Raw genomic sequence first — 24,319 nt, forward strand, 5'->3', positions numbered from 1 at the left:
TCCGACTTATGATACCTGAAAACATAAACCACACCCCAAGATATTAAATGGAGCTGAAAACGGAACCCATGCGTTAAATGGCTACATACACCCAAGCAGGAAAAAGGCTTTTTAGTGTACGTACACGACGACAACTTGACAACCCCGAACCCCCGATGTTTGCCATGTAAAATACTATTATAATGCCCTGAGTGCGCTCTGGCTTTATCCACCGGTAAACTTGTATGTAAATAGGGCCACAGCTCGCGATAGTCGATGCGGCGTCTTTGAGCATCACGAATTGCGCCTATGTAAAAAAGCACTGCAAGCGTGTCCAACTGCGTTGTTGAGACAAACTGTTGCTTTCTTTCGGTAAAAAGGTAAAATAATCGTTCGATCTCTTATCTTACAAAAAACGCATATAACAGTAACTGGATTTACTGCTTCTGGATTATGATTGAACAGGACTTCACCAATTCTTAAGTTGACTTATTCTGGTGGATTTGACTTGATTCGCGCATTTTAGGGATAATTTTAGACAAATATTTTTATCTTAACTATTTACTTTAACCTTAACAGAACCCGGACAAGAAGGGTTAATTCGTTCAAGCATACTTTTGTTTTGCAAGTGTAACATTATTTTTATCATGTTTGTCCATTTTTCATCAGCGCGACGTTTAAAAAAGCGACCCTCTCTCACACAGTCCAACATTATATATCTAACAAGTGGATTGCATGGTGAAAATCGATGACTTGTGTTTTTAACCACGCAATTATAGGCAGTAATGAAACAAACACAAATAACACTAATCCATATTTATAAGACCCTGTTTTTCCTTCGTTATCATTAAACTGCACATTGCTCATTATTATCAGTTTTTCTTTACTCTAAAACAAATTTTGGTAACACTTTTAAACAAGCCAAAAGCAAAAGACATCCACATGTTAAAGTCAGTCAAGGCTTGGAATTTGCTGAAAATATCTTTTTTAGTTGCAAACCTTGCCTACGACCAAGGAAAACACAACAACCACCAAAAAAGACCAGAAACCAGAAAACCAGAAAAAGCGTCCCGAATTAAGGGTACGTAAAACCGTATTTTCAACAGTATTTAACTGAGTTCATGAACACAAGGGAAAACAATGGTCGGCCCATGTAGGGTGTACAATTCGGCTTTCGCGAGCGTAAGCTACCTGGCAACAGGTTTCACATTTCAAATCAAAAGGCGAAAGTGGTGTTGTTCATACGTATAGCTTTTCAAATACCCTATTCAGTTTTTAGAGGCAAGCATTTGTCTTTGTGGAATTAACACCAGCTAGTCTTGTTCATGTCAGGGCAGAGTTTTTCAGTTACTGAAGAACAGTTTTGACCGAACACCTCAAGCAGAAAAGTAACCAAAATAAAGCAAGCAGATGCCTTGACATGCGCATGAAAGTATAACAGAGCTTTTCGTCTGAAGCTTACTTGTCATGTGTTGGCTCGACACTTTTATTAAGTTAGCAATATTTCAGTACTAATCTTTTTGTTGTGTAAAATTACATGCTTCGTAGAGTGTCTAAAATTTTTGCTCGTATTTAAAGACGTTGTTGGTAGGCCTCCTAAAAACGAAAAAAATCATTTTTTTTTTTTTAAACAAAGGCGAAGTTACTGAGGAAATACGTGAGTTAGTGTGTATCAAAGTGGGCAGAAATTGTATGTTTGTTTTTGGCTAGTACTTAGTAGTCACCAAGTATTTACAGGCTAGTACTTAGTAGTCACCAAGTATTTAACGTAACATCCTCCAGTGTTACAACTAACCGTTATTCTCTGGAGTTGTAGTAAAAATATAGATAAAAACCAGTAACTGGTCCAATTTACAAGCGTGATGAGCCAAAGTATGTAAATAATCGGTTTGAATAATTTTGAAGGTGTATGTCGCACGAAATAGAAGAAAACGTTACTGGGACGCAAAAACACGTTGTGACATGTTACCTTCTGTTTAAAGATGTTTTTCTTGTTTTGCTACGGTCTGTTGCACAACAATACCACTGCCTATCCACATTCTCGGCACGTATACAGAAAATTCCCTTTCACCGTGAAAGCCTTTTGGTAGTGGAAGTTCTGCGTTTTTTAAAACTGATTTTCCGGTTAGATTTATTCAGTTTTGGGTGATTTGGTAATGTGATGACTTGTTAAATATTAAATCAATCAGTTCACTGATTTCAAACTCACAATTAATAAATTGTAGTTTTGGACAAAAACACCCAAATCAAATTATTTTTAGGTTATTACCCATTAACTACTTTAGCACAAAGCTCATTACCCATTAACTACTTTAGCACAAAGCTCTAACGGGACCTTGCCTACAAAGGATTCTATCTTTTTGCTTTTGTTTCTTTTTGGGTCATTGTCGGGTATATAATACCAACGCCGCGTTTTAGCGCTACAAAACATGACTTTGGACTTTATCATTTAATGTGAGGTTTTTGCTGCTTTGCTAAACTAACAAAAATACTGATTGTATATTCTTTAAACTTCCTTTTTCAGTTGCTGCAAAAGCAAAAAGTTTTCACCACCTACACGTAAGATAATTATGTTAGGCAGATTTTTCTGCTTTGCTTAAACTTGTTGGAGACTGTTGTATTCGCCACTCACGCGGCCACGCCGTAATTCGAATAAAGCAAAAAAGGTCACACATAGTGAAATGCGGTAGAACGCAATCATGCGTATCAATAATAAATCATGCGTAAAATAATATAAATGACGCTAACGTTACGGTTACAGCAATAAATGATGCGGTAACAAAAGTAAATATACAATAACACAACAGAGACATCGTCTCGTTTTAGTCTTCTATCAGTTGAAAGTCATTAGTGAGACGTTTATATTTTTTCAATTATGATTCGGCGCTTACTTGACGATCTTTTCAAAAAATGTTACGTTTAATGTTTGCCCTGGTGGGACACCTGGCGACATCTTCTAAACATGACATAGGCTTGAAGCGATGCACACGAATCCAAACCCACAGTGCCGGTGTATTGATAATGGATATGATATCGGTTGACTCAATAAAAATCGCACATTTAACATAAAAGGTGCATCTGTAAACCCAGCCAAACCTTTTATACCCCTGTTTTGTGCACTGTTTTCGGCCTGTTGTTTATCCTAAGCTTTTTGGTTAATAGGACCAGCGTTTTTTCTTCTACCTCTTGAACCATTTCATTTTTTTCTTCTGCCTCTTGAACCATTTCATTTTTGAGCAAGTTTAAAGTACGCATATAAAACAACTATTTGGGCTTGACACACAATTCTTTAAACCCGATTTTCAAAAAGTAAAATACAATTATTAACAGCTATTATTTTGATGCTCGGTCAACATGCAATATGCAATCATCTCTAGTTTATCACCAAATTTTGTGGACGTCCTGTGGACCACCCAAAAAGTCATCCACCAGATGAAAACCACTGCTCTAAATAAATAAACAAAGCCTGTAAGTCCATATATTCAAAGTTTAACGTAAATTACCCTTTACCTGGAAAACTAATGCAAACGCAGCCTATCCGACAAAGATCACAAATAGAATGAAACCACCCTGCCGAAAAAAAGAGAATGCGAGGAAAAGGCACAAATACGCTTTGATAATCGCGGGTTTGTTGAGTCGCAACACAGTTCCCCCCGGAAGTATTACTGTTCTTCCGCAGCAAAATTTGAAAAAACGCTTGCTTCAGCCGGTCTTACAGACCTGGTCTACACAATCTTTTCACCACTTGCACTTTGTAAGTTATGTCGCCCAATCCAAAAATACAACGACCCGTGTGTGTAGTAGTCACATCCTGTATGTGAGAAATAGAATAGAGGTCAGGCTCGGTAGCAGCATTAAGTCGACGGCATTCCTACAAAGGAATCACTTACCTGACGATTTTGATCCAACATGCATCAAATATGACGATGCACTGGATGGTGGTCGGATAGTACCCTTGTCCAGCATTTTATTAAATTTTGTTTAAGCAAGTTGTAGCTTTTCTGGTGGCAGCATTCGGGCTATGAGTGTAACTCTGAGAAAAGCTGGGTTTGAGAATTTGCGGATAAACATTTAGGATTCTTTGATAACTGCTCGTAGACGTTGTGATTACTTACAGACGTGTAGGCGTGTGTGGCGCAACTTTCAGTGAATCGCTAAACACGATTTGGTATTTACAAGTCGTCTGTGTCTAATGTCAACTAACATGAAATGCACCCGAAGAAAATTAGCCTATAATAACCGGAATTTACCAGTAGCAAGGTAAAGAGAAACGAACTTCGAACCGCACGTAAGGATGAAGCTTCGATTTGCTGCAGACAGTTCTGGTTCAGACTGCTGCATTCGGTGATATCATACTATAGCAGGGAGTACAAATACTCTCGCCCCAGTCACCGAAGTTGCAAACATATGCTTTATCATAAAAATAACAACCTGCGAGCCAACCCAAGTTTTGCGGATAACTGCATGGGGGACAACACTGTCGAATTTTTTATCAAAACGGTCGTGATAAAAATACTTTCCGGGCTGTGGTAAAGACTGTTAGTGGCAATAGCCATAGCGTGCCGCTCATTCTACTGGACGACGGAGATCGCTAATACGTTGCGTACATAGTCTTTATAAACGAAGATGTATGCAAAAAAAGCCCTGCGGTTTCCAAGTAAGCATAACATTTCATCCATTAGGGCAAATGATTTTCAGCCACCGAGTTCGGACATGTTGATGAGCTTTGCAACCCTTTCTTGGTCAGACATGTTGTAGGTGTGTAGCAAACGCAGTTTAAGCTTCTCATGTTCATGTTCTTTGTTTTGAAAAACAAAACTAATGTGTTGTGTAGCTTTGATGAAGCGTTTGAACCTTGCGATTTCCGAAATTACGTTTCCTAAAGCCAATAAACGCTCTGGAAGATTTTCACCGGTAGTACCGGCATGTAAGCTCTAGCTGAGAGTGGTACTCCTTTGCTTTGACAATAGTAATTAAATGATATATTTTTGTTGCCTGTTTACACAAAAATACTTAAGTATTTTGATACAAAACGTAATTTTGCCATATAGGACAAAAAAAGTACAGATGTAATTTTTCAAATATTTTTTGTAGGTGTTTAAAGCACTCAGTTATTTTGGTTAAGAGGGATGGGTTTAATTCAACTACTCTATCCTCAGTAAAACCGACAATGTTTTCTACGAAGTAAAGTAGTTGCATGAAACACATCAAAATCAACAAGTGTGTGAAAAGACGGCGAATCTAGCTTGTCCCAAAGACTGGGTGATCTCGGCGCAGACCAATTCCAGAATCAATGGATAAGTTCCCACATTCAAACGTCCCTTTGCCACGTGATGTCCAGGGCAGGAATTTGGTTTTTAACCTTGTAAGTTTCATACTAGAAAATATCCGTTTTTATCTAAAACTATTCTTTTGATCAGGGAAACGAACAAGCCCCTCATATAGGAGACACACACGTCCACACAACTGGTCCAGTTCACAACGCTCCAGTCTTTCAACGACACTTCACACAACATGTAACAGTACATCAAAAATTTGAACAAGCTCTCTACTCGTCTCATTTGCCAGCTCCACACTACTTATTTCACCCAAACACGCAACAAATTTCACCCAAACACGCAACATCTCCCTCACCTGAACAAAGGCCGAAGTTTTCTGAACATCCACCGATACTATCCAAGTTGAAACACAGAACAAGGTACTATTTTTTGTGCAGTGTTTGGGTATACTTTTGTTTGTGCCATAGGTCCTGCGCTGCTTTACCAGTTTATTTTTGTTGTAATTGGCAGAAAAAATATCGAAGAAGATAGCGACGATCCCCCGTCAACACCAGAATCGTCGAGTAAACAGTTAGAGCAACCCATCACTAGGGACGAATCGTCGGTAAACCTTACACCACCTGCCGACCTTGCCATATCCAGCAAACCACAACAAATTGATGACGATAGTCAAGCAGAAAAGAAACATAAACAACAACAAATTTCGCTTTCAAAATTAATTGAGTCCAAGCAGAAACTAAGGGATGTAAAAGAAATCATACAAGTTTGCAGCTGGGTTCACGAGTCAAATGATTTGGAGATTGCTTCGTCTGTGGCCTTCCTACTTCCTGATGAGCTCGACCTTCGTGATGCATCTCTTCTTCCTTGTGACGTCGCGAATCTTCTCTTTGTGATTCAACAGAGAGCGAAACCGGTAATACTGTAATTTGCAAACTGAATGTTAGCATATTTAGTGAGAAAGTTATCCGGGGTAACGAGATTTCAATTACAAATATAATATTATGGAACATATTGCCTTAAACGTGCCAGTGTTTCTACGCATTGTTGCATACTTGTTTGTCCCACAAGAACCCACGCCGGTCAACACCTACTAGATAGTGCTCGTATCAACTAAACTAACTGATCAACAATACACTACATGTTGAAACAAAGTTACACACTTCTACATGTCAACATCCTGAGATTTCATTTAAAGACGACAAATCAGCACTGCTACTGTAATTCGTTCCTATTAAAATAATGTAAAGAACTATAAGCTTTAAACTGGGTGGAAGCAACAATATAGTGAATTATATAATACAAACATTATACTACTATAATGAATTATACAATCCCGGAAACATTGTTTACTTTTACATGTTTATGTGTTTCAGTACATCAAATGAAATATTCTGTTTTTTGCATAAACAATTAGCTTAAGAAACTCGACCTCACCGGCAACAAGCTCAGTAACACGGAAGCAGTTTTACTGACTCGTTGTCGTAGCAACATCAAAGAGTTGCTGCTGGACAGTTTGGAGATTAATAATGAAGAACTTGTGCAACTGGGTCAAAACGCTAACAGCAAGAATACTAAAACAAACTCGGTAAAAGAAGTTCGTAATTTTTGATCAATTTTGCATCAAGTTTAGGTAAACGGTAGTGGTCCTACAATAGTTAACCATAATTTATGTGTAATACAAACTAGTTCGGCATATTTTTTTTTGTTCTAATGAAAATGTTTTTCACTTTCTTCTAAGGTACTGTTTTGTGTGCAGGAAAACAAAACGCCCTCTCAAATTGTAATTCACACTAATTCAGTAAATATGGGTCCAACGTATCAATATAATTCCTATGACTCGTCTCAGAACCGTAAGTTATATTTTATAAATACAGTATTATGTGATATGGGAAATACTGCATAAAAAGTTCAAACGTTCTTTTAAGCATAGTTGTTCGTGGACGCTTTTTATGCAATGTTTTTTTGTGTTGTTCACTGAAAATCATATTGCTAATTTTATAATCTTCTTTAAAATAGAGGTACTAGAGTACGTAGTCTTACTCAAACCTTTGTTCAACAAATCTCGCTGAAAAATCCTGTGCATTAAAACTTTTTTATATTTTAGGTATTTTGAGTTTTTTGATGTACGATATGTATTTTGTCTGTTGTATTTTTAAAATGCTTTTTTGGCAACTTGCGGAAGTGCCTTCTGTCTGCGTAAATAAACATGTTACAAAACAACTAGTTTTAAAAAGAACCTTAAAATGCTAACATGTTAAAATCTAGCTTTTCATTCATTATGGGAGTGACATTCCCTGATACATTTGATTCTGAAGTGAACTTATTAACATGTGTTTTAAAACTGACGAATTATATCCAAATGAAACCTGCCGATGTGTGCTTAACAATTTTTGAACAAAGTCTAATTAATCTTTCAAGTTTATTTTTTTGTTCGTAAAACGAATTGTAGCAGCACAATTGCCTGAAAATCACCAATGCGTTTTGCATACAGAAACAACAGTCACATCTGATGACCTAATTTTAAGTAATGTAGGAGCAAACTCTTCTTTAATTATGGTAGGTTGATGAAAAAAATAACCTATATCTTAAAACTCTATAATATACCTTGTATTAATTGTTTAATTTTTACAGAAAACTTATGAAGACAGAAAAACTAATGCAAGTGCAGTGCACTTACAAGGATCATTTGAAAAACGTTTGTTTTTTATTTGTTTCACATTTTTACTACTTAACATTTTTAGCCATTTCTGCAACAGTACTCAAATATCTTTTTGTATAAACAGCTTTAATGTTTTCTGCAAACTACAAAATACTTGAACCCATTGCCGAGGGAACAACAGGGTCAAAAATTCATAAGTAAGCAGTAAAGTCATATGACATTAATTATTTGTAGATTTGTCTTTACACATTTTAAAAAATGTTATGTCATTGAACAAAACGGAACCGTTTTTTCATGTACTTAACCCAGCCACAGTAAAAATTACTTCTGCTTTTAATTAAAATGAAAGGTGCGAGGGAATGGATGACGAACATCATTATGTTGCCAAAGTACTGGACACTTCTTTATACAATGTTGCGCAAAAAGAAGCCAATTTTATGCGTGATTGTAAACATGAAAACATTGTCCGCTACTACAACTTTTGTCGCGAGGTTAGTTATACTAAAAGGAAAGCAATGATAAGTACTTGGTGTTATTTGACTTAAAACTCAGTTTCAATAAAAAGCAATCAAAGACATTTTTGTCGAGTAGTTAACAGAGTAAAAAAACAATGCATATTTTGTATCCTAGAGGGCAGGGGACACAGTTTATATTGTTATGGAAATGTGCTCAACATCGGTGTATAACGTAAGTGTTTGGATGTAGGCTTTTGCAGTTTTAAGTATAAATTTACTTTACTTGTCTTTAACGTTTGATTTTTACTGTAAATACCCTATAATCTGATTTTTTTTGGCCAGTTGTAATTCAAATATACTTAAATTAATAAAATATTATGTAATGGTTTTAGTTTGTCAAAAATGCAAATTATCTTGATCATGAGGGAAGCGTTAAAGACGAGGGTGCAAAACACTACGTTGAAGAAAAGAGGGAAAGATTTAATCTACAAATGATTTTATTTGATGCTGTAAAGGGAGTTTCATATATTCACGAAAAAGGTTATAGTAAGTGATTTTTCTATATCCTTTTTTTAGTGATGCACAAATAGAAGACAACGTAGACTTGTTGTTTAGCTAATGATATGTTTACACTTTTTTTCAGTACATCGTGATTTAAAACCACACAACTTCTTGATATCACATGAAGGAATAGTAAAGGTTGCTGACTTTGGGTTTTGCCGCAAGTTGGAGACAGGCCATTCACATCACAGCAACTTTTGTGGCACAGAAAGCTTCGTTGCTCCAGAAAGTTATGATGGACTCTTTGTAAGATTTAAAAACTCCTTTCATAAAAAAAAACTTTAGTTTAGATTCTTTTAGGTGTAACGCCTAGAGTTTTTATCTGATTTGGTTCATTAAGAAAAGCCAAGTATTTGTATTGGATATTACCCAAATTAACCCTTATTCATCTAGTATTATTCTTTTGCTACAGTAAATAACCTAAAAACTCATTGCCCGATCTAATGTTAAGTTAGCCTAATTAAACCTATTAAAATTCATACATTTGTTAGTAACATACATTTAGTTTTTTATTAGGATGAATTGTATTTATCAGTCGTTAATTTGTTTGATTTAGAGAAAATCATCCGATATATACGTCCTCGGATTGTTTTTTTATTTTGTTTTGACCGAGGGTTCACATCCATTTGGTAAAGAACACGAACAACGTTACCACATGACTGAAGGCAATCCTCCAAAACTACAGCCTCTAAAAGGTAAATTAGACTTTGCGATAGTACATGACATAAATAAAATCTATTAAGTTCTACAGCAAGAGTTAAATAATCTCAATAAACTTTTGTTATTTCTTGAATACAGTTGGAATACAGAGATAAAAATGTATAAACTTTCAGTGTAAGCTTTTATTTTATGGTAATATGCAACAAATGTTTCAGACAAAAACACAGAACATTACATTTCTGTGAGCAGCTTAATAGAAGCAATGTTGCAGAAGGAGCCTGAATTTCGTCCAACCATCCAGGAGGTGGAAAAACATCCTGCATTTTGGAAAACTGAGCAAAAACTAAACTTTATTCGCGTAAGGACCTTGCTTGTTTGTATTTTTAGTTGATTCTTCAAGAAGTAAAATGTTAATGAATTTTGGGATTGTTACAAAATAACAAAGAAAAAAAGGTTCATGAAGGGTTTAATTGGGAATTAAACACAAGCAATGCAAATACATGGAAAATCGCTTTTAATTAAACCTTTTACAAAACGAAATGAACCACCACGCTATAGCCTAGGTCCTAAGAAAACTTTTCTTTACTGTCAAAATTTGTTTTTAGGACGGACATGAATTTATTGAGGATAAAACGAACGAAACGTCAAAACTTCTCAACGACATGGAAAAATACCCGATGAGGTTGTTAAAGGATAATGACAACAAAACAGAGAAGTTTCAAATTTCCCTGGATAACTTGCCACCATCCGTTCTGTCCAACACAAAGCATCCAGTAAAGAAATGTTCCACAGCTAGGGACTTCATTAGAGTAATTAGAAACAAGGTAACTATTGTTTGTATAGCATTATTGTTAAAATATGAGTTTTCCCAAGATGGTGTTATTTTGTATACACCCTACACGCTACTAATAAAAAATTTTGCTTTCTTTTGAATATAACTGAACAAATGAACTGACATCCTTTAGCACTTTTGCTCAAAAATGGCACAGTTTTGTTCATAACACACTATACAGTTCAGTCACGCAAACCTCCCCCCAGCTGAAAAAGAAGAATATGGTTATACTTCAACTGAGGGTTGGAAGAAGTTTGGAGATGCTTTTTTGGAACCGTTTCCGCAACTTCTTGTTCATTTGTATGAGGTTTTCAAAGGAAAAGAAATTCACAATCGTTCAAATTACTACGATGTGGACAAAATCTAGGTTACTCTGTTTCAAAATAGACAACGCATCCTTGCTGACTTGTTAAGTACTGTAGCGAAAAGGTTAACCCACGATTTGCTTCAAAACTTTACTCGTACTTCCCTAAATACGTATGCCTGCACTGGGAAAAACACCCAAAAATGTATTTATTATTGGGCAGAAAGCTGTAATTTTTTTGTGTCATGTACTTTTCTATAAATGTGAAACCATTAGAACTTTCCCAAGCCCCTTTCTACACTTCTTATTATTTCATTCAGTAATATTTCGTAATGCATAATCTGCAATTTGTAAATGTTTTAACGCAATGTCTTTGGTCTCTTATGTGATTTGAGTCGTTAATCAAGCATCTAACCTTGACTAAGTTGGTTAACAACTTTGTTGTGCGCTTCAGAATGAAATTATTGTGTATTTTAAACATAATGACAAAAAATTTCACAGTATCATAAGTCTGTATGTTTGGGACATATTTATTTCCACTCAAATTCCTCGACTGTACTAAATATACCAATATTTACATCACTTGCAAGCAAAATATGTATACATATAGTATAGTATAGTATACTCGCAGCATGTGGACACTTACAATCCAAACAACAAAACATACCCTTTCAATCTGATTAATCAACATGCAGCATTCGGGTGACTGACGCCATCCAGTATGACGTATATTGTTTTATGTTAGGACACAAAAATTGTTTCTTTGCCAGAAAAACATAAAGGCTGGAAAGCGAATTGAAAATTTCTAACAAGCAGTATTTTCATAAAAAAAACACAAAAAAGGTAAAAAAGGATTTCATTTTGCTCGCTTAACTTTAATCATAGATAACTTAATTAACTAGATGCGCAACTCGACGAAATCGCTCAGACAGGTCACGCTTGAATGAACCAGTACACATTGGCTTCTTTACAATGGCGGGCAATGGGTGAAGAGTGAAGATATTGGCAAAAACTCGCAATTTATTGCATTAAACGTCAAATAACTTTGGAATTAAAGTGATAATAAACTTGCAGGTTACGTAAGTGTCATGTATGTTGTATATTTTATTCGTTAAAGGATCACTGACCGTTTTTGTTTGATTGATTTTGTATGTTAAATATACTGTGGACAAGACTAAATTCTCGTATTTGTGATTTAGTTGTTTTTCTGTGTAAAAGCTAGGTTAGCCACACCGTGCCAGCCAATGGCAAAAAAAATTTGTTTTCAAAGCAACTCTGATATGAAGAAACATTACAGCAATTTACAAAAATGTGTGCTCTCATTGCATGACCCAACTTAGGGAGACATAATACATGCTTCATAAAGAAACGTAATATTAATTTCCTTTTAACCCACTTCTGTTGTCAAAAGATCACTTTGAAAAACCCGATCTGCTGATTATTGGTTGCAGAAAAAAGTTAAAAATTGGTGCTTTGCCATCCAAATAATTCCTAAACAGCAGTACAGGACAAAATTGGTAACATTGCCCATGAACATATAAATGTTTATTACAGCTAAAATCATTTGTTGTGGCCAAGACAAGCAGAAAAGCACCATTTGACAGAAAGGTTCTTTCATAAGTTAAACATCACAGCGTTAAAAGTGTTGAGAAAGCTTTTAAACAATTAGGTCCTCAGCTGAAAGTTAGTACACACTCCTTCAGTTAACAATTCATTTTAAACAACAAGTTGTACAACATTTAGAAAAGTGGTCATTTTATAGAAAAGGCAATTACCTTTTGGTTGAACAATATAAAAATAAAATTGTTAAAGCATACATAAGGTACAGTTTTGTTTATTATGAATTAATCTGGATTTCTGTATGTTAAAATTTTTGTGGTAGACTTTGCATCTCAAGCAATATTGAGGTTGAATGGGCTCCATTTTATGGATGGCGAGTTAAACCACTATCCTTGGGTATTACTCCATTGAGGAAATCAACTTTAAATGCATTTTTAAGTATAATACCTGCTTTTAAAACAAGATAGTTTTTACCATTAGGTTTTTATTGTTGGGAGTTGGATAACTTTGTAGGGGAGTAAGTAGGAAAAACAATAATATTAACAAACATGTCATACAAGCATGGAACGCCCTGACAGGCACAACCATAATTCGCTCACCTCACTGCAATGTAGCCAGTAGATATGGCAACACATTTAAAACTAGATCACCTAATATTCAAACACAGTAACAGAAAAGGGCCGGTAATGTGTAAAATGTGTGCAAAGTATGGAAAAAAATGGAACACAACAGAGTGCAGCAAATGAAATCCAGTGCAACTAGTGAAGAAAAATTGTAAACAGTGGATGACCGAATCCATTCGGATATCTTGGTATGCAGATTCAAATGTTTCTCATTTAATTTTGGAACAGTTATGTGTCATTTCCCATCTGCAGGATTTGGTTAAAAGGCAAAAACACTCACTAATGAGAGGCAAGCCTCATTTTTTAAAAATGCTTCAAAGACCATTAATCAGAGACGGTACCACCCTGATGTGGTTGATTGGGTAATTGAGTTGTTTGCTAGAGCTTCAGCAGCATATAATCATCTCAGAACCAGTGGTGTTCTTATATTGCCATCATCACATACTTTACAGTAGTACAGGTATAAGTTGCAATTTTACACATAATTTTTTGAACTGACATATCATCACACAATCCTAAAAAACACTGTATGGTAGATTGTTAAAAATATTGGCTCTGGTGCATGCGGTATCAACCAATTGGCAGTCAATGCTCAGTGGATGAAAAGTTAGTTAACAGCAGCAATTTATGCACTTTTTCATGTTTTTTTTTAATTTATGATTTTCATGTAGTCAAGAAAATTGTATTCTAGGAAGGCCACTTAGTTGGATTTTTTGACTACGGGGCCAGAAATGCAGACACCGTAATGGCAACCCATATGTAGCAAGGTGGTACACATAATGCAAATTGTCAAATTCCGAGAATTCAAAGTCCAAACTTGCTACATAAATAAGGTTAATTGCCATTTTTTTGTGATATTATTAAGAAGATTCCAAAATCTAAAACATTTTTATCAAACTAAACATCGCAGCTCAAAAAAACTATCGACAAGACGACAAAATATGTGTATGTTCGTACCTATGCCCACGAAATGTGTACTTGTTCATTCAAGCGTGCAACGTCTGAAGGAAGGCAAAACCAATATATTCGCGTTCATGGTAATTAAATTAGATTTGTTAAAATAAAAATCTTTAAAAAATACATCAACATAACATAACTACACATTAAAAGTTACATCTTATTCTATGAAGTAATTCACCCGAGAGATTTTTTTAAATATTTAGTCGGCAGACGAGTTGCGCATCTAGTGAATTAAGTTATCTATGCTTTAATTTCCCGCGCGACGTTACGCTTGAGTAGAATTCGTACCGTCTTGACCAATCAGTGCTTGTTTGGTTCTTGGCGTGCCAAAGTCATTCATAGTGTCAACTTCATTTGGTTAGTGGTGTTTGCAGCGTGCAGAGGTGGAATGATGACAAACAAACAAGGTAAATTATTGTTTTAACTTGTAAAAACTGTAGTGTAGTATTAAGGACTGTGAACACTATTGATACTGTGTTTAGCCAAAGGTGCAAACACTTTGTTTGAACATTACTAAAATACAAACAAAAACAGTTGAGCTTTACGTTTAATTTTAATAATGTTTATGTACTAAAGATACTGTATACAGCTGGTATCTGTCATACTCAACAGTATTGTCCTAATGCAAGCATTAAAACCATGTTTAACCGGGAACTACATAAGCCTGAAACACTTCACTGAACCAGGCAGTTGCAACACAATGTGCTAAAGGCACTGTAACGTCATACACGCAGGCGCGCTTTTAAATCGGCGTTGCTGCGCGTTTTTGCCTTGCTTTAAAGATTTAGTGCCTTCTTTTGTTTCTTGCAATTGCAACAACCTTAACACGACAATTAAAACTTTGTTTTATTTACAGAATTCGTTTAAGGAGCTCAACTCTACGATCTCATCAACCTTTGTTAATTCGCAACGTTCAACTTCAAATATTTATTTGTATGTAAACGTAGGAGTCTGTCGTGGGTCAACCGGGATTGCGGAACTGTTAGGCTTACTTAGGTTAACTGGCGCTAGGAGTGAGTGACCCATTCTTTGTCCAAGGAGGACCCGTAAAGGAAGTCTTCCACGTTTAAGGAATGGTCCAAGTCTGTAGGAGTGCTACTATTGCCAGCAAGTTGGCGCTACCCAGGCAAAAATTATCTACCCTTTACGCTCGGCCGTTGGCCTCTTGCGCCCGATTATCTGTTGCGTATGTACCAAATGGCCAATGAACGGCAGCCCCAAACTTTTCCCATTCATATAAGTTTAGTTTTTCGATGGCTTTTCCATACCTGGTCCTGACTTGGCATAATCATACACCGCCCTCGTCTGATTATTAATGGCGGTCTGGTACAAAGGATTATGGTTTAATAAGACAAGCATGGCCATGTTACAATTTTGTACGGCGTCGTAAATGTTGCTTGCGATGCACGTCGCATAAAGACAGAAAGTTTGACTATTAGGGAAAGAAAGTACTAATCTCTGTTGGAATAACATAACATATTGGCTAGTTTGTAATTAAATAATTGCCTAAAGAATGAATTTCATATTACTTATAAAGTTAGATGTTGAATTGAATAGATGATTTGCATAAACTTAAAAAAAGTTTTTGTTTTTTCGTTCTGTCGACACTTGTTACGAAATCGCGTGAATAGTGCCTAACTGATAATGCAATTTTTCGAGATTTATTTATCAACCAATTGTTCAGCTAAGGGCGTTATGTTTTGGCCGTAAGTGACGCACCCCGCTGGTAGCTACAAAGGCGGACCATCGCACAGTTTTGAGACGTCGATCAATCACGCCTTTGAAGTTTTGCTCTCCCTTTTCGCGCCACAGTGCAACTTTCGACCAAAGGCGCGTTTAAGCTCAAGCAGTGCCATTGGCCTATCGACGAAAAAGGAACTTCAGTGGTATGACTTAGCTCTGTGAACAGTGAACACATTGTGTTAAAGTAAAAGTTAAGTTGTTGAGACAGCATGCAGCTTTTCAGTTAAGTCTATTTTTCGGAATACACTTCAGGAATATACTTTATTTTGCCTCATCGAACTGCAACATGTTGCTGGACGTCAACTTATTAATGTATGAAAAGGTAAGCACTTGTTGTCCTATTGATTTCGTTGTATCTTTATTAGTACCATAAAATATTCTATGTTTGCATGTTAGCCTGTAGCCATCATTTTTTGTAAAAAGCGAAAAGTATTTAAACCGTAAACAGTTTTGAAAAACTACTGCGCATTTCATGTTTTGTAAAATCGATTATATATATTTTATTTTTTGTTTAGATATCTTCATGGGGCGCACGTCAAACTCAGTTCAGCGGGGAAAGTAAAGATGTGAACGACATTTTCCTAAAACCTTCACCAACAACAAGGTGCAACCGCTCGTCGACAAATTGACGACTGCAGCGCTGCAAAATGGAATATTGTGCGTCGACTTTGAGTAACAGTATTTCGTACGTTGATGATTTTCCCTTTTCCGTTCGTATGTGTGGTAATAAAATTAAGATAAAAGCAATATGTGAGTCATATTCCGGACTCATCCGGAAAGTCGATAGAAAAACTAGCAAGGTGGGTGTTCGGGGTATGTTAGGCAAAGTGTGGTGTAACGACGCAACAAGCCAGGGACTGTCAGCAATGGACCAGGCAAGGGTACCGTTGTATGGCCGTTGGCACGGAACGTACATGGACCAAACATAATCCTGACGTACGCCCCATGCACGGGGGTGTTTCAATGTCAACCCTTAGCCGTACATTCATATAAGGTTGAGACACGGTTGTCATGTCCGACCCAGACTTGGTTACACCAGTAAGCCATACGTATTTGGACACGGCCCGGTCATAAATTTTTGCTTGGGTAGGGCTAGAATAGAGTTAAGGTTAGGTTAGGTAACATAGGTGGGGTACGTTTGGGATTCGCGCGCCACGTAGGGATTTAGCTAGGTGTGGCGCGTTGCTAACTTGCTTTAGCTGCATAGAAAACACGGCTTGGGCACGGTTTCCACCGCATTGCACTGGCCGCGGTGTAGGCAGGACCCAGTACTGTTGGCTGTTGGCTGTTGGCTGTTGGCTGTTGGCTGTTGGCTGTTGGCTGTTGGCTGTTGGCTGTTGGCTGTTGGCTGTTGGCTGTTGGCTGTTGGCTGTTGGCTGTTGGCTGTTGGCTGTTGGCTGTTGGCTGTTGGCTGTTGGCTGTTGGCTGTTGGCTGTTGGCTGTTGGCTGTTGGCTGTTGGCTGTTGGCTGTTGGCTGTTGGCTGTTGGCTGTTGGCTGTTGGCTGTTGGCTGTTGGCTGTTGGCTGTTGGCTGTTGGCTGTTGGCTGTTGGCTGTTGGCTGTTGGCTGTTGGCTGTTGGCTGTTGGCTGTTGGCTGTTGGCTGTTGGCTGTTGGCTGTTGGCTGTTGGCTGTTGGCTGTTGGCTGTTGGCTGTTGGCTGTTGGCTGTTGGCTGTTGGCTGTTGGCTGTTGGCTGTTGGCTGTTGGCTGTTGGCTGTTGGCTGTTGGCTGTTGGCTGTTGGCTGTTGGCTGTTGGCTGTTGGCTGTTGGCTGTTGGCTGTTGGCTGTTGGCTGTTGGCTGTTGGCTGTTGGCTGTTGGCTGTTGGCTGTTGGCTGTTGGCTGTTGGCTGTTGGCTGTTGGCTGTTGGCTGTTGGCTGTTGGCTGTTGGCTGTTGGCTGTTGGCTGTTGGCTGTTGGCTGTTGGCTGTTGGCTGTTGGCTGTTGGCTGTTGGCTGTTGGCTGTTGGCTGTTGGCTGTTGGCTGTTGGCTGTTGGCTGTTGGCTGTTGGCTGTTGGCTGTTGGCTGTTGGCTGTTGGCTGTTGGCTGTTGGCTGTTGGCTGTTGGCTGTTGGCTGTTGGCTGTTGGCTGTTGGCTGTTGGCTGTTGGCTGTTGGCTGTTGGCTGTTGGCTGTTGGCTGTTGGCTGTTGGCTGTTGGCTGTTGGCTGTTGGCTGTTGGCTGTTGGCTGTTGGCTGTTGGCTGTTGGCTGTTGGCTGTTGGCTGTTGGCTGTTGGCTGTTGGCTGTTGGCTGTTGGCTGTTGGCTGTTGGCTGTTGGCTGTTGGCTGTTGGCTGTTGGCTGTTGGCTGTTGGCTGTTGGCTGTTGGCTGTTGGCTGTTGGCTGTTGGCTGTTGGCTGTTGGCTGTTGGCTGTTGGCTGTTGGCTGTTGGCTGTTGGCTGTTGGCTGTTGGCTGTTGGCTGTTGGCTGTTGGCTGTTGGCTGTTGGCTGTTGGCTGTTGGCTGTTGGCTGTTGGCTGTTGGCTGTTGGCTGTTGGCTGTTGGCTGTTGGCTGTTGGCTGTTGGCTGTTGGCTGTTGGCTGTTGGCTGTTGGCTGTTGGCTGTTGGCTGTTGGCTGTTGGCTGTTGGCTGTTGGCTGTTGGCTGTTGGCTGTTGGCTGTTGGCTGTTGGCTGTTTTTGACCTGATTTTCGTAATCCCTATGGCCTTTCCGTTTTTTCGATTTTGTGGATCAAAAAACTGAAGAAATCCGGTTTTGGGCGAGTTTAACACACGTTACCTGCAAATAAGCGTGTGTGGGGGAATTAAAAAGACAAAGCATCTTGTGTTCATTGGAGTAGCGGCCCGACGTTCCATCATGTTAATTTTATTTAACCAATTAGTGATTAATATTATACACCTCTGCATCGAATGCTTTAACTTGATTGAATCACATTATAATGAATACACCAAACGCGTTAGAAAGATATAGTGAATGTAAACAAAACCGTGAATGTGTAAAACGTCACATTAATACGTGATGTTTAATACGGGATGTATAGTTCCAGAAAGTCTTTGATACGTCCCGTTGTATAACACGGATATACGCCGGGTAGAAATACATACCTTATTTTAAACGCAATACTGGTATATTATATGCAAAATAATATTTTTGTGGGAGTAACCGTAATCCAGTGTCAGTAATTTGGCTTGATGACCTTCTCATTTTACAATAAGTCAGTCAGCGTGCCTTTATTTCAAGGTCCTAAAAGGTTACATGTTGTGACTCATAAAATAAACGATTAAATTCGAGGGGTCTCACTATAGGTGAAAGCTGTAGCAAAATTTCCCCAAAAATATACCTCATATTTTGTTGTTTACTAAGATTTAAACTTGAAAATATGCTAGGGTACGTCCCAATTTAACATCCAGCGTTTCTTTTTTTGTCTTATCAACCCTCGACAGTTATGACATTTTTTTTGTCTTATCAACCCAGCAACTTTTTTGCTGAAGCCACTATAAAAAATAAATGCAATCTGAAAACAATAGTCAATGCCACAATTAAATTTGCCCATACTATTGGACAAATGGGTGTTTTTAACAGTTTTACCTTCATGCGTTTTCAACAATCAAGCTTACCAAACGTTTAACGTGTTTTTTTTGACATGACACCAAAACCGACCAAGCACACGTTGTTGTATTTTTACGTTTTTCAGCCTGCGGGGATTTTAACCTAGATTTGTAAGAGGACAAAAAAATCTCTCTACACATAGCTCTACTTCCATCGTTTGATTTTACGTTTAATCCGATTAATCGTATCAGAGTAATGTTTGTAACCATGTTATTGCGTTGATGTATAAAGTGCGTTATTTACCGTGATAAAGGCAATGTGGCGTCGAAAATCGCACCTATACGTGCACCTATATTTGCAAAGCAAGGAAGTGTGCAGAAAAATTGTATTACATCCTTTGTGTTATCGGCTAGCTCGAATAATTTCTGATCAATAACAAGTGGCATCCTGCCCAACAAACCGGATACAACTAGCTTGTTGTTGTGTATTGATCCTTTGTAAAGGCCCGTTTACACTATGCTTAGCAGCGCCTAACCTAACCTTACCTTGCGACCCCTTCCGTTTACACTGCGATTATCGGTGCGTACCTAAGCTTACTAAATAATATACTAGACGTATTTTTTCAGCTCACAGCAAATGTCGATGACCATAAATTACCACATAAATTTATTGTTACCAATTTTAGATCGAAAAAGCTTTGTATCAATCTAAATTAAATCATATTTGTTAGTAAACATGATTTTGCATCTTGGTATTATACAGGATTGTTCTGGGTGTTGTTGAATAGATTGGTGGCATGTTTATCTCATTTTCATGTTTCTGTGACATGTAGTCCGCTGTGCTAGGGTAAATGTACATTTTAAATGCAATTAATTACAATATTTAAACACAATAAAACATAACATGCAATCATAACCATGTAATAAACGTTTAAATTGAAGGCAAATAGCGTGTCATCATTTATTTTTGGCAATTGTACCAGCTTTTTCAAATCAGAAACCCGCACACAGCGATAACACAAACCGTTTGCGCAGGTTCAAGCAGCTTGATACGCAGAAAAACGCTCGGCAGGCGATCGCTCGCCCATTTCTACGAGACTTAAGCGCCCGAAATCAGTCAAGCGCGAAACCAGACAGAAAAAATGAAACAAACAAACTTACGCAGGTCTGAGCGAGCGCGATACGCATAGTGTAAACGGGCCTTAAGATCAGGGTCGTTTTGTGCGGATTTATTTCTGTACAAAATCACATAGGCTGCAAACAGTGCACACTGATTCGACCAATAAGGTGCAGCTTGGTACTTTGATATCTTTTCAAGTTAAACACGTATCGAATAGAAAACGTCAACTATTCTTAATTTTAAGCATAATGTGGATGTTTATTACTTTGTTGTGTCTTGTTGTGTCCTGCGCGTCCCAGTGGGACCCAAATTTCGCGCCTGGTCGGGCAGGTATCGTCCATCTGTTCGAGTGGCATTGGGACACTATTGCGGATGAGTGCGAGAAAATCCTCGGGCCGAACATGTGGGCCGGTGTACAAGTAAGAAGAGAGGAATGTTTATTTGTGAATTTAATTAAAAATTTAATGTTGCTCAACAAAATATTTTTAAATGAGTTTAATAAAATATGATATCATATTTTTTTAAGAAAAAGAAAAAAATACAAATCACATTGGATACAAATGTTTATGAGTTAATGTAAATATGTCATTTGTAAATATATTGCATGTTTTTAATTGTTTTAAATATAAAAAACTCATACTATAGGTCTGCACCATCTAAATTTTTAAACCGGGTTTAATCAAACGCTAGTGAAACCGATTTTTGTGTCTTTTTTACGGGGTTCGAACCCAAGTCGTTCCGGGAAGGAATCCCAATCAATTTTTTCATGTCTTTATGTGGGTCATGCGCGCTGGACCATTCGACCAAGTTGCAGCACTCTTGACTTTGCATTGCAACATTATCACTTGTTTTACACCAGATTTCACCACCTAACGAGAATCGCATCGTTGAGGGCCGACCCTGGTATGAAAGATATCAACCTGTCTCGTATATCTTGACCACAAGATCTGGAAACAGGGTGACTTTCCAGTAAGCTGTATTGTGATATTGTTTCTACTGTACTACAAATGTTCAGGTTTTGAAATGTAACAACCAACAAAAATGGCCAGTCTAAAATTAACACTGAAATTATGAAACACAAAACGACTACTAAAACTTTTTGATTACCCAATACGTGTTTTTACTTTTAACACTTTGTCTATCACTTTGACCAATGGTTGTAACTCCACTACAACAAAGCTTGTTAGTATTGCCTGTCTTCCAAGTAACACGCATATGGTTTTATAATTTTAGGAACATGGTGCAACGTTGCAATGCTGTTGGGGTAAAGATTTATGCCGATGTTGTCATTAACCATATGGCCAAGGATGTTGGAAGTGGTAGGTACTCTTAACTACAAAATCATGTAAGAGATTGATAATAATTACAGTTTTTCAGAAATACAGGCCATCAACTGAAATAAATTACAGGAAAATTTCTGCTTGTGTTCATCATAAATCGCAAAATTTCGCTTGTGATATTATGCAAGAAATAGCACGTATTTTGTACACATCCATGCAACACAAACCGTTCATTTTTTCTATAAATGTGTTACATAGTTTACGATAACATAGCTTACGTTTTCAAGTTTACATCAATGATTTGCATTGTTATCAAGCTTTTTGACCTCAAACTAAATATAAAAAAACAGGAAAAGGAACAGGCGGAACAATTTTTGATACTGTTGCCCAAAGTTTTCCTGGTGTCCCATATTCCCACTTTGATTTCAATAAACCTAACTGTCATACTTCGTCCGGTGGTATTGAAAATTATCAAGACGTTAATCAGGTACCAATTATTTAAAATTTAGATCTAAAACCGATTTGAAATATTTAAATAAATTTTGTCGAATTTTTTGGTCACGTAAATGTTAATTTTTTTTAATGTTATGATGAAAAACGATTTGTTTCCGCTTTTTGGAAAAAAAATGTTAAAACACCTTTAAAATACGTTAGGCTTAACAAGAATCTGGTAGAAATAAGTATATTTTGTTGTTTGAAAAACCAAATGTAGCATTTTGTAATTTAAACCGTAACAAAACATGTATTTTTTGCAGGTTCGAAACTGCCGGCTTCAGAAACTTCTCGATCTCAACCATTCAAAAACTTACGTAAGAGGTACCCTACCTTTGTTTGAAAATACCAAAATTCTTAAATTGGGTAAATAAACACATTAAAAATAGCAAAGCTCCGAAAAAGTAAAGACAAGTGTAAAATTGCCCAAGCCAATCACAAATGCCAATTCCAAGAATGTTACAATCTTAAACCACAGAAAAAAAACATCTATTGAAGGCGTCATACCGAATCAACCGGTGACCAAGCATTCCCAAACGGCAAGGCGTAGGTCAGAAAAATCTAGCCTGCGTTGGGATTTGAACCCCCAACAGGTCCCTTTCACGGGGCTCGCGCTTTACAACTGAGCTACGTGGGATAAGTCATGATCCCGTCGAAGTAGGGGATCGCCAATTTGACCATTTATTAGCTAAGATAAATCATAACTTTATGCGATCACCTCTGTAGTGTTCATGTAGACCAGCTAAATTATGTTCAGCTTATCCACAAGGTTTATTGCAAACAATCGACGTTTCGACTTTTTTACGTCCTATACAAGACGCCTTCATCAGGATAAGTTCACAAATGTTTGCTTTTTTAGGATCCATCTAAGAGGGACTGTGGTTACTTTGGGATTACATCTGCTCAGTGTGAAAATAAGGGATGTTGTTGGGCTGAATCGACTGCCGATGGAATCCCATGGTGCTACTATCGCGCATAGAAATCCTGCTTGGATGAAATGGAAATCGTATGAAAATTGATGTAGGCTACAAATATGCCTAACACACTTGATTTTGCTGCAATAAACGGAAAATTAACCTCTGGTAGTGATTGAACTTTTTTTAAACTAGTGTCCCTGCTGTACAGTTCCATGAACTATTCAAGTATCTCATAAAAATTGAAATTAGTTTCTGAACTAACTAACTAACATTATCCTGATACAGTGAACTCCTCAATCACGCTGGAACTAGTGTAGTTTGAACTGTCTTTTTTTCATAAAGTAACGACATTGCCAGTAACACTATTGCGAAAAAGTTTTTTTCTTAAATGTAGAAAATACTTTCGGTTCGATAAGAAACCGTCTTTTGTCAAACTAACAGGCAAAACTAAATGATTTTTGAAAGATGTAACAGCGATGGAATACAGCCACATTACTGTTAAAAACAGACGCATTGCTGTTCAAGTTGATTGCGCAAAAGCCTTGACTATGATGATGTAAAGTAGCGGACAGGCACAATGTGCGCTTGGAACAGAGTTGGTTGAAACCAAGCAATAAAATAGCTGTTTAAAATTAGGCTAGTAATATCAGTGTGTCCAACTTGCCTTGAATTGCTTTCACTAAATCTTCACGGGCAGTTGTTAAACGGTCAAAGTGCATAAAACAGTACACCTTAAAGTTTCTTGTCGGCACTGTCAAAGGTGATTATTAAATCTAAATCTAACCATTCAGTATCCTTGCACTATTCGGGGACATATCTACCCTGGTTATAGAGGGAATTTGAATTGGTTGCACAGAAATAAAAGGTAAACGTCATGGTGGTAACTAAGTTCTACAATTTGTAACATGAAATCGGTTGTTCAGTTGTTTCTAGCTGCCTTTTAGAAGCTTGTTTTTCTTAAAAATTGATTTTTTTATACACACTCGAATGCAAAGATATTACCAAATTCCTAAATCTGTCATAAAATTCCGACGCAATCTACAATGCAAATTTGCCGATAAAGTTAGCCTTGGGGGCGGTAGAGAGCTTTTTAGAAAGCTAAAACATGAAGCTTACGAAGTTAACTGCGTTCCAATTCATATTAAATTTTTTATAGCGGGTTGACAAACCAAGCTGCGCTTTAACCGAGTTGTAGATTCCACTGTGTAAACGTGTCATATTCTCTACCAAAACTTATGAAAATAACTCAGAAAAAAACGGGTAAACTACATTTGTTAATGTAACCAGGGGTTACTAAATTGCACAGCCTAAAATGGAAAATAAAAACTTGCAAAACAATCGAAAACAACATTGCAATTCTTTTATTCTATCGTATTGACTTGGTAAGGGTGATTTA

At 37.4% G+C, this 24,319-nt stretch overlaps 2 protein-coding genes and 1 long non-coding RNA gene across 3 annotated transcripts; all 3 read left to right on the forward strand.

Annotated features, from left to right (window-relative positions):
• Nucleotides 1-9,444: 9,444 nt before the first annotated feature.
• On the forward strand, nucleotides 9,445-11,062 carry LOC145224604 (uncharacterized). Its single transcript, XM_080091139.1, has 4 exons — nucleotides 9,445-9,628; nucleotides 9,809-9,951; nucleotides 10,199-10,417; nucleotides 10,607-11,062. Exons 1-4 carry the CDS (start codon nucleotides 9,589-9,591, stop codon nucleotides 10,790-10,792), a joined length of 588 nt encoding a protein of 195 aa, XP_079947265.1. The 5' UTR covers nucleotides 9,445-9,588; the 3' UTR covers nucleotides 10,793-11,062.
• A 4,376-nt stretch (nucleotides 11,063-15,438) lies between these two features.
• LOC145224096 (uncharacterized) lies at nucleotides 15,439-16,362 on the forward strand. The gene is made up of 2 exons (XR_013859563.1): nucleotides 15,439-15,937; nucleotides 16,131-16,362. It is a non-coding gene; the product is annotated as an uncharacterized LOC145224096 (long non-coding RNA).
• Nucleotides 16,363-20,224: 3,862 nt separating this feature from the next.
• On the forward strand, nucleotides 20,225-23,022 carry LOC145224409 (alpha-amylase A-like). The gene is made up of 6 exons (XM_080090898.1): nucleotides 20,225-20,653; nucleotides 21,094-21,203; nucleotides 21,468-21,553; nucleotides 21,865-22,001; nucleotides 22,270-22,330; nucleotides 22,866-23,022. The coding sequence occupies exons 1-6, from the start codon at nucleotides 20,483-20,485 to the stop codon at nucleotides 22,874-22,876; spliced, it is 576 nt and encodes a 191-aa protein (XP_079947024.1). The 5' UTR covers nucleotides 20,225-20,482; the 3' UTR covers nucleotides 22,877-23,022.
• The last annotated feature ends 1,297 nt before the right edge of the window (nucleotides 23,023-24,319 follow it).

Source organism: Phallusia mammillata, chromosome 4, assembly GCF_965637545.1.
Source record: "Phallusia mammillata chromosome 4, kaPhaMamm4.hap1.1, whole genome shotgun sequence".
Taxonomy (NCBI): Eukaryota; Metazoa; Chordata; class Ascidiacea; order Phlebobranchia; family Ascidiidae; genus Phallusia; species Phallusia mammillata.

What these genes read in the sequence shown, in the direction of transcription:
- LOC145224409 (XM_080090898.1), top strand. Translation starts at nt 20,483, where the DNA reads ATGTGGATGTTTATTACTTTGTTGTGTCTTGTTGTGTCCTGCGCGTCC. An exon ending in ACATGTGGGCCGGTGTACAA is followed by an intron (nt 20,654 to 21,093) that starts GTAAGAAGAGAG and finishes GTTTTACACCAG; the next exon opens with ATTTCACCACCTAACGAGAA. An exon ending in GGAAACAGGGTGACTTTCCA is followed by an intron (nt 21,204 to 21,467) that starts GTAAGCTGTATT and finishes TTATAATTTTAG; the next exon opens with GAACATGGTGCAACGTTGCA.
- LOC145224604 (XM_080091139.1), top strand. Translation starts at nt 9,589, where the DNA reads ATGACTGAAGGCAATCCTCCAAAACTACAGCCTCTAAAAG. An exon ending in AAAACTACAGCCTCTAAAAG is followed by an intron (nt 9,629 to 9,808) that starts GTAAATTAGACT and finishes CAAATGTTTCAG; the next exon opens with ACAAAAACACAGAACATTAC. An exon ending in TTAGAGTAATTAGAAACAAG is followed by an intron (nt 10,418 to 10,606) that starts GTAACTATTGTT and finishes CACACTATACAG; the next exon opens with TTCAGTCACGCAAACCTCCC.